This window comes from Pundamilia nyererei, unplaced genomic scaffold, assembly GCF_000239375.1.
Source record: "Pundamilia nyererei isolate P.nyererei 1_Seehausen unplaced genomic scaffold, PunNye1.0 scaffold00015, whole genome shotgun sequence".
Classification (NCBI taxonomy): domain Eukaryota; kingdom Metazoa; phylum Chordata; class Actinopteri; order Cichliformes; family Cichlidae; genus Pundamilia; species Pundamilia nyererei.
Window position 1 is genome coordinate 5,561,401 of NW_005187416.1, and position 9,841 is coordinate 5,571,241.

Sequence of the window (9,841 nt, forward strand, 5' to 3'; positions counted from 1 at the left end):
GAAAAAAAAATCATGTTAATCAGGGTTTACAAAACGCTGGGTACGCTGATGAGCCAGGTGTAAATTACCATGTGATCTCTCTGTGCAATGACATCCAATCAATGGGCCTTTCCAGCTGCACTTTCGGAAATTAAACCCAATGAGCAAAAGTGGCACCCATCCATCTCTGTGCTACACTTCCCAACATAGAATCCCACAGATTGGCCGTCATTATCCAGACAGATCACGTGTTAACAGCATGAAGTGGAAACAGGCTCTTAATGAGCAGCAGCACATGTAATCTACCTCTGCTTGAAAAACAGCCAGTTTATCCTATGACATCCAAGATCGTAATCAAAATGCTTTTACTCACACACCAATGAACCGATTTCAGAGCTTTACCCTCTGAAGCACCGCTGTGTACACATTTTTTTTCCAGAATAGCTCCCAACCACGGAGTTTATATCCGACCAAACCAGGAAGCCGATATGTCTCAACTGAAGTTTACAGAACCAGCTTTAAAATGACTGACAGCAGACTGGGTGATATTTTGGTTTCATAATCGCCCTTTAATAAAAAGATCCTTCACACGAGACATTAATAAATGAGTCGAACACAATGATTTCCCCGTCCCATGTTTGATTTAATAAGTGTTATGGAAAAATAACTCTTCCGGTTCACTGAGTTCAGACTGCCGAGGTTCATCTTCAGGCTTCCCCTCGTTCTGAACTCTGACATCACATCCTCTCGACCGGGGTCAGACCCAGGATGTCAAAGCTTTTGGCCATGATGGCTGCAGTGGCTTCGCAGAGCAGCATCCTCCACATGTTGATCTTGATCACCTCACCTGAAAAGGTAAAAACAGACAAACGGAGGAAATCAAAGGCGTGTTCGAGTTTATATCTCTTGAACTATCGGATTATTTTCTCAGTAAATACGCATTTTACAAAAGTGCTAGCACAAACCAATCCCATGATGAGTGCTTAACAGGACTTTATTTCCCCATTTATTGTCCTTATGTAGAGGATAAGAAATAACAAGGCAGCTAAAAGATACAAATTCTGAAACAAAATAAAATTAAGGCAGCGATGATGGGAAAAAAGACAGAATAATAAACAGAGGTGAGGTGAGACTGAAGCGGTCAGAGGTGCGCTAGACAGCGAGACTAATAAACAACAAAAAGATCAGAGGGCGTGTTTAATGATGCCGCCATCACCCGGCAGCATCAAATAAAAATCAGTGACCTGAACATCTGCATCCGCACACAGCAGCCGTGACAGCCTCGCACTGTCGGACGGAGAAGAAATCCAATAGAAATTAAGTCGTTAATGAGCAGCAGAGCAGCGTTACACAGACAGGTCGTTAAAGGGGCGTGAACGTGGACCCAAACAAGCCGACATCCTGGTGTGCGGTGATGCGACAAGGATGGAGACAGGAGAAGATTTTTTTCCATTTAGTAATTAAACACACACTGATCTGTGGATCGCCATTTTCTCCATGTTGATTTGTTGAAGCCGGCAGTGATCATGTTCCAACGAGAAGGTGGAGTTACTCTTAGGTCACTCTTACTAACAGGCTGAACGAACTCGGCCAGTTTAAAAGATGATAATGGACCCAGCAAAGTGCTTCAGAGCTGCATTCTATTTAACAACCACCAGAGGGCGACTGTTCTGGCTGGAGAAAGAATTGCAGCCCTCGGCTGTGAAGGTTCTCAGTCATCCAGGTCATGGTAGTCTACAGAGCTTGGAAAGAAAAACTTCTGGACTTCTTTAAGTTGCTTGAAGACGTTTCACCTCTCATCTGAAAAGCTTCTTCAGTTCTAAGGTCAAATGGTGGAGAGTCCCAGATTTAAGCCCTGTGGGAGTTTCCCCCAAGGGGGTCACGAACCCCCTAGCCCCACCCTATCATGTGATTTCCTGAAGTCAAGCTGGTCTTCAAGCAACTTAAAGAAGTCCAGATGCTCTTCTCCAAGCGTTTTAGAATTCCAGCCCTCGGCTCCTGGGATTTTTGTCCTCAGCCATCACTTTCCTTTAACATCAATCTCAAACTGAAAGCAAGGCCGCTCTATGATCTGCACACAGAATCGCAGGCTTTGTTTGTCCATCTCCAAAAAAGATCGTGTAACGTCATTACAAAGAAACGTTGCTGTAGTAAATCTAAGAAACCCACCAGCAAGGCGCTCTGGGCTCGAACGACCTTACACTGGTGTAGTCTAATAAGCCGTGGGCTCTTTGTTAGCAGGAAGGCTGTACAATGAGTCAGCCCTCAGCTCAGACTAACAGTCCAGACATCCTCTCTCTCATCAGGATTCACTGACGACCTGCAACACATCGATTCCTTCTGCAAAAGCAACAGTGAAAAGTCGAAAATTCAAACCCTTCTTTGCAGCTTCATACTAAACAGTCGGGTCTGGATCCTTTGGCCATCCAATAGGACCTTGGCTCAAACTTTTGTTCTGACCACATTATGCCAAGTTTATTATTTCAAAGTTTGGACAGCTTTGGTTTTGTTTTACAATTTAGGACACAGAAAAGAAAACCGAAGAATTTAAGTACTTTAGAAACACAACTTGGAGTAACTTTTAAAAGCACATTCTGAGAGGAAAGGACGTCATATCAAACCAAACTCTGAATATTCAAATCAAAGTGAAGAAAAAACGATCATCGGATGCACTAAACAACCAACACGCGAACACCAAACTGAAGTTTGGACCCTGACCAGAGAGTTGTCCCCCTGAAACTGATCTAAACTTCGACCCAGCTCACCCGTCTGCCGGTCCTTCTCCACGCAGTAGCAGCTGTCGTAGAACTCTGTGAAGGTGGTGGCGAGCTCGTACACGTAGTCGCACAGCGTGTGGAGGAGCAGGTCGTCCAGAATCTTCTGCAGGATCTCCGGGAAACGCTGGATGCACTTCCCCAGCTTCCACTCCTTGTCGTGGTCCAAGAGGATCTCCGTGGTCTCTGCCGCCTTCTTCAGCGTGGCCTCGTCGATTTTGGCCAGACGGGTGATGGACCTGCGAGAGGAAGACAAACGTTTAAAAACCAGTTAAAGAGTCCAGGCTAAAAAATGACCCGTTGATAGTTCATCGTTTTCTCTTTTTATCCTCCACCTCAACAATGAATAAACCAATTTTAGGAAAATACATAAAAGAAGTGATGTTGGGGTTCATGTTGAGGAAACCCAACATCTCCTAAAACACTGATTAAGCTCAGTTTTTTCCTTCTGTGTCCATGTTCAGTTAAACTGGACGGCCCAGCTCATGGTTTTAAGTTCTGCTTCTGTCCATTTTTCTCTCTCTTCTTCTTCTCTGAATCTTGAACAGCACAGCAGGGGGCAGCTGAGTGCTCTATTGACTGAACGCACAAACATCGAATCCTCTCGGGCGAGCCTGCTCACCCCTCCCGGTTGGAGGGGGAAAAAAAAAAGAGAGAGAGAGGGGATCAATCCTTTGCCGGGCGCTCTGCCACCCCGACTAACTCCTCCGGGAAGCTGGAGAGGAAGATCAGTGCAGCTCTTGTGCAGCCTGGAGACACTCAGTCGATGGAGGGGATAAGGGTGAGGACAAATTGGGTCTCACTGAGTGGAAATACCCCAAAGACTAATCCCAAGCCACAACGATCGCGGAGGGTCTGGCGAGGCCGATCTGATACGAGTAATGAAAGTATACTGGTGCTGATGGGAGGTTCTCGTACAGGACAGGCGAGAAAAATGGAGGCACTTGATTTAACTTTCAGGATAGTTTCAGTGTCCTAAACTCAGGGTCAAGCAATAGTTCATATAACCGATGGACAGATTACTAAACAGACCGGCTTCTGCACTGCTACATAACTAATCTACTGTTAAAAGAGGCTGTTAGCAGCAACGCCGCTCGTTATTTTACACTGGGTTTGATGGGCTGCATGAAAAGAGCTGCAACAGAGGCGCAAAGCTGCAACTTTTCACTCTCTCTCTGGATTTAGTCCGAATCTGAATCTTCAGGTGTAAAGTGAAGCCAAGACTAAGGTCGTCTCAGTGACCGTCAAATGCCAAGACTGCTGGAGAAGACTGAGGTGGCACAAAGACAGGATGGAGTGGGCCACCCAGGTTAAATGTGGAACTCCTGGTACTCAGCCGGGACTCGTCATCCATTCCTCTAAGACTTTCAAACCTTTCCTGTCAGCCAATAACTTTGAACCCTGAGTACACATGTTTGATTTACCTCAGTTTTCATGTGCACTTCAGTAAGGTTGCAAACACTCGACACTTCATTAGCTCCTTTAGGGCTGTATAACAGATCAGGACTTCCGATTGGTCCACGCTCGTTTAGATCCAGGCTGTTCTAAACTTCAGAACTCGTCTAAATCTATATGCTATTTGTATCCTTGTGTGCCTGACTGTGTGCGGGAACACGTGCACTTCTTAAATCTTTTTTATCTAAACTAAGTATTAAAAGTTGTAGTGAACCCTGACCTGATGCGGGTGAAGGCGTAGAGGAGATACGCCGCCGTGTTGCCTCGGTCGTCCAGCATCTTATCAAACGAGAAGACGTAGTCGTTGTTGCGGTTGTGGGAGAGGTCGGCGTATTTGATGCAGCCGAAGGCGACGGCCCTCTGAGCCTTCGTGAGCTCCTCTGGAGTCAGGACCTGCAGAAAGAAGGTTTTCTTTTATTAAAGCAGACAATCTCTCCCCATCGCCGCCTTCGCCCGGCGTGCTTTATGGCATTAAAAATGCTGATAAGTGTCGTTTTAATCAGCTTGTAATTACTGAAGGCAGTGCTTCACCTTCTGCTTCCAACAGTTAAACCAGTGAGATGAATTTAATCCAAATAATGAAACCAATTTACAATCCTCGGGCAGAGATTAAATTGACTTATTGAGTCATAGCCTTCCCTCGAATCTGTGTGTGACGTGTTTGATACCGTAGGGAGTGAAGAGGAGGATTATGAAGATTTCGTGATAGTGATTAAAAAACAACAAAAAAAACTGCAGTCAAGCAGAACACAGCAGATAGAAGAAGTGACGTGACAGGACAAAGATTAATGGCACAGGTGAAAACAGGGCTGCGAGTAACGGGCAGGTTAGATTTAAGGTCAGATTTGGAACAAATGGCCACTTTTCCACTGCGGAAACTTCCAACGTTTACACAAACTGGCCTTCGTCTGCTCCTCCAGCTGTTCCCACTGTTACATACGATCAACTGAACTTTCAAATCATTTTGAGATCGACTGAAACACCAAAATCGAACTCGAAAAAACAAAGATAAATATGATGGGAATACTGGTTATGTAACGTAACTCGGGCTCTATGACCAGAGGTGCACAGAGATGACCGGGTTCAAGCTTTTCCGGCCGATGTGTCAGGAGGACATTTGTCCAGCTTCTGATTTTTTCAGATAATATGGAAATTAACTGTGAAAATATCCTGCAGTCTACATAAGGGTTTGAAATAGGGTTGGGCGATATTTTACAACAAGCGTCAGTCCAATAATCGACGATGGAGGCATATTCACGCATGCGCAGACTTTTGATGGGCGGAGCAATGTAATCATGCACGGACTGATTTGTGCATTTACAACACAGAAGAAGTCCAAACATGGACGAACTAATTTCCCCCAAAAAATTAGTGCTGTCAGTGTTGACGCATTAATGTGGCATTAACGCGGTCATCACCATTAACGCCATTAAAATTTTTAACACCCTCAACCCATCTGGAGCGCAGAAACGTTGGACAAACTGCCCGAAATGTGTTGACAGAGACATTTCAGGGATTTTGACTCTGTGCTCCAGACGGGCTGTTAATCACATTAGTTATGATGATGGTGCGCTAACGCTGACAGCACTAAAAAAGAAATATAAAAGTTTGCAATTTGGGATTTCTTTGGCTTTAAACTAGATGAAAGAGGTAAACCTAAGGATGTAACCAAAGCAGTGCGCCGCTTGTGCAGACGTATAGCGAGCAAAGTACTCAAACACGACTACCTTTGTTTCTTCTCTTGACTGCTTCCATTAGCTCCATCACTATTAGCAAACTGACTCAAATAAATAAATCGCCTTTGTAAAAACGGCCGCCGATAGTCGATATATTCATCCAATCGCCAAACTCTACTTTGCAGTCACTCTGCTTTTCTAAATTAGATCCAAGAGTCTGAGAGTGACTGCAGTGAGGTTGACTGTGATTGTTTGTAGACAGGTTGCCTCGCAACGCAACCTGTGCAATCAGCTTATGACCCAAAGTGGTCAAACAGCGAGTGGTCGAGTGTAAACCTCTGGTTGAACAGCTGTTTACAACATCGAACATGCGATCGCTTATTTTTCCTGAACAGAAAAACAAATCAAGCACTAAAACCTGCAGTTCCGCTAATGTCCACTAGAGGCCGCCTCCAAAAGTGAGTCAGTCCCCATGGACATGTTAAGATGACCAACCTTACAGCCGTAAATAAATCTTCACAGCCCGCTATTAAATACAGTTTTGGTCTCCATCAATATTTCCACCTTCAACAACTACAATGGGTGAATTTATGTAATTATTCCCAGCGGAGGAACAATTCTGGGCTTTGAGATTCTGGAATATAAAAATGTAAACATAAATATTTTATGAAATGATTGCAGTAAGTGTTTTTAATCATCCTGGCATTCACAGACATTTGTCTCCCGGCCGAATCTTCCATTTTCACTCCATTTATGAACCAAATCCTAAATTCAAATCCCCCTCCTGCTCCAGAGCCTCTAAAAGACATCAATGTGTTTTCAAAATTACCGCAGCAGATACAAGGTTTTCTCATTTTTGTCCCATCTATTCAAAAGTGTCGAGGGGAAAAAGTTTGAAGTGGAAATTTCCGAAATGTTCTATAAAAATATGAATCTTTAAAACTCTGCCTTCCCCTCCTTTCATTGCATTCTGCCCTGAATCTTAATCCCATCTTTCAAACGGGGCTTGATGTTCTTTTATTTAGTACTAGAAGGTGTATGTTACTTCGCTGAGCTCTCAGAGTGGCTCCAAAGAAACAATAGATCTCATCCCCCTGGTAGCTGTGACCTGCTGATTCAAGGACAAACCTTCAATGTTTTATAAAATCTTGGATCCTTTATTGAATTACAGCAGAACAGAGCGAGCTCTGAGAGTTTAAAGGGAAGCCTCTATAATCCAAGACTGAGAAGCCTCTACTCTAAGAGTGTAGGAGAAAAGAAATAGCCTTAAAGACACATTCAGACGTTTAATAAGCTGGAGCCAGAAGTACTCGACAACTGGTACAAAGACTAGCCAACTGATTACTCGTCTTATCAAAGAAAGGAGTTTTATTTGAATTCTCTTTGTATTTAGTCAGAAATTAAACATATTTATCACCATTTTTTGCTCCTAATACACAATTATTTCTTTTAAATGAGATATCCTGATCAAGGGGTGCAGTGATTCTCCAAAACCAGCGTCTGGGCCCGACCCATTTTTCTGATAAGATAAGATAAGATAACCTTTATTAGTCCCACACGTGGGAAATTTGTTTTGTCACAGCAGGAAGTGGCTTGATGTGTTTATATTAACATTTACTCAGATTACATGCACATCTTTGGAGTAAGTTTTACTTACATGTGGAGCTGCTGTTTTGAAACGTGAGTGAGGAAGACTGATGATCTTATTTTGATGTAGTAAGAGGAAGAGCAACCATTGAAGAGTGCAGATTAGAGAAAATCCTAAATAAATTCCAACTCGTGCACCCAATTCTTGTTTTAAAAGGTGAAGATAAAAATAAATGTATAAAGTAAAACATATACTAGAATCTTTAGAGGATCTAGTGTCGTTAGGTCCAGAAAACCTGATTACCAGGTCGCACAGCTTAACGGGGTGCTTTAGTGACCTCATCCACCATATCCAATCAAAACGGAGAACCAGGAATGAGAAATGCTAAAATAATCATAAATATAAACCTTTCTGAGACCCTCAGAGTCCAGCAGAGTTATAGGTGGATGTTTATGACCAAATGGGTTTTTGACTAATATTCTACTCAACCTGGCGACACGTTAGCGTTTTATGTACGCGCCTTGAAAATAAGCGACTAATCAGCTGAGCTGTTACATCCAGCAGATTCTCAGACCAGTTTAATCGATCCCAGATTCCCTGAGTGTTTGTCAGTTTGCGATGCTGAACATACGTAAGCTGTGTGACTTTTTCAGAAAACCTGACCTCTGACCTTGAGGTTACCTGTAGAGGCACCTGTGGTTTTAATTTGAATTTAATTCATAAACACTGCCTGATGCCTGCCCAGCGCTTCAGCCTGATGGAGAAAAAGAATGAACGGCTGAAGTGGTTGAAGGATTATTTTAAACAGTGAATCATGCAAAGCTACTTCGCAAATAAAAATATGGAGCTAGAATGAGGAGAAGAGGCCCCATCATGCTTAGAAAGGTTCCTGCTCTGCACTACGAGCTAAAAAAAACCCCCAAAAACTGAGCTGTAAACTCAACAATCGGTCCCTGCAGCGAGAGATTCTTACAGTCTGGTCTGAAAGGCGCTTTTCTAACAGCCACAAAAGGACAGGTCAGGGCCGGAGAGGCCAGGATGTGTGTGACACACGGGGCAGGATGAGACAGGAAGGGCCAGAAAATAACAGGAAATAAAAGCACCAAACACAGAAGACAAAAAATGAGGAGAGAGCAAAGTGTGAAACATCACAACTGCTGAAAACAAACATGAAGGAGCAGCAGTGTTAGAGAGCGGGCTGCGGTTCACGGAGGCCACGGCTGGGGTTTGTTTTTAATGAGGCCGGGTTAGCAGATGGTAGACGTGGGCACCGACCCAGACGGAGCGAGGAGCGCCGGGCCGGAGGGGCCTGCAGGGGAGCTGGCACCGGCTTCCTGCAACCTTCTCAGCATTAAAATTGCTGCAGTTCAACTGAAAGTCAGCGACTGCTTGCACCACACCTAGTGCTCCACGTAATAACTTAACCGGGTCAGGTTCTCTTGTTTTTCTCCTCTTTAAAAAAAAAAAAAAAAAAATCTCCCTGCAAGTTTAACATCACAGAAACACCTCAGCACCAGCAGGTGAGACACGGCGAGTCAAAGTAACGGGAACGTCGAGAGCCTCGCTGTGTGAGGCGGAGAGAGCGGCTAACATGGCCCGGGGAGGGAAGAAAAGGATGTAAACAGGTATTTTCTGAGTTGAATCAGGCAGGAAACACTTCCCACCTCCAAACAACCAAACAAGCAGCTCTTAACGAGGTCCGGGCGAGCCAGTGATGGAGGATCGGGGCCGGGCGGCGGCGGCGTGGTTTGAGGAAACAGAGAGGAGGGAAAACCGGACGGGAAACACGCTGGCAGAAGTTTGTTTTTCTGAAGAATGACTTTAGAAAAAGGAAAATAAACAACTCGAGGCTCGAAAGACTCAAAAGACTCGAAGGACTCTCCGCTGACAAACGCTCAATCCACCGAAGATAAAAAAAATGTGAAGTCTGACATTCGTCTGAGCTCTGAGCCCTGAAATGGGATCGCTGGGTCATCAGTCAAAACGCAGAGGCGCTCAGCAGAGAGTCAGGAAGTTTATGACACACAACTTCCTGCTTTATCTGTGCAAAAACTTCCATTTAACACAGAATATCTGCTGAACTCAAGCAAACTCAGGCAGTCAGCTTCCCTTTTACCCTCCACTAACCTCTGGTTTCCCATGATGCACTTTGCCTCTGTGTTTACACACCAGTCAGCTTTTTATCAGTAATTATTACTAATCTCCGTCCCTCTTCCAGTGTCTTTGTCCTCCTCTCACCCCCAATGGCTCTAACAGAGATGGCCCCGCCCCTCACTGAGCCTGGTTCTGCTGGAGGTTTCTTCCTGTTAAAAGGGAGTTTTTCCTTCCCACAGTCGCCAAAGTGCTCATAGGGGTCATATGATTGTTGG

At 44.4% G+C, this 9,841-nt stretch overlaps 1 protein-coding gene across 1 annotated transcript; it reads right to left on the reverse strand.

The window, feature by feature from the left end:
- Positions 1-525: 525 nt before the first annotated feature.
- On the reverse strand, positions 526-4,628 carry rars1 (arginyl-tRNA synthetase 1). The gene is made up of 3 exons (XM_005725454.1): positions 4,429-4,628; positions 2,745-2,992; positions 526-826 (listed from the first exon to the last, which is right to left on the reverse strand). The coding sequence occupies exons 1-3, from the start codon at positions 4,485-4,487 to the stop codon at positions 717-719; spliced, it is 417 nt and encodes a 138-aa protein (XP_005725511.1). The 5' UTR covers positions 4,488-4,628; the 3' UTR covers positions 526-716.
- Positions 4,629-9,841: the final 5,213 nt, after the last annotated feature.

Excerpts from the sequence above, each read along its gene's own strand:
- rars1 (XM_005725454.1), bottom strand. The coding sequence starts at position 4,487 with ATGCTGGACGACCGAGGCAACACGGCGGCGTATCTCCTCTACGCCTTC. Across the intron at positions 2,993-4,428 it reads TACGCCTTCACCCGCATCAG|GTCCATCACCCGTCTGGCCA; the intron begins GTCAGGGTTCAC and ends TTCCTCTCGCAG. Across the intron at positions 827-2,744 it reads GGAGAAGGACCGGCAGACGG|GTGAGGTGATCAAGATCAAC; the intron begins GTGAGCTGGGTC and ends TTACCTTTTCAG.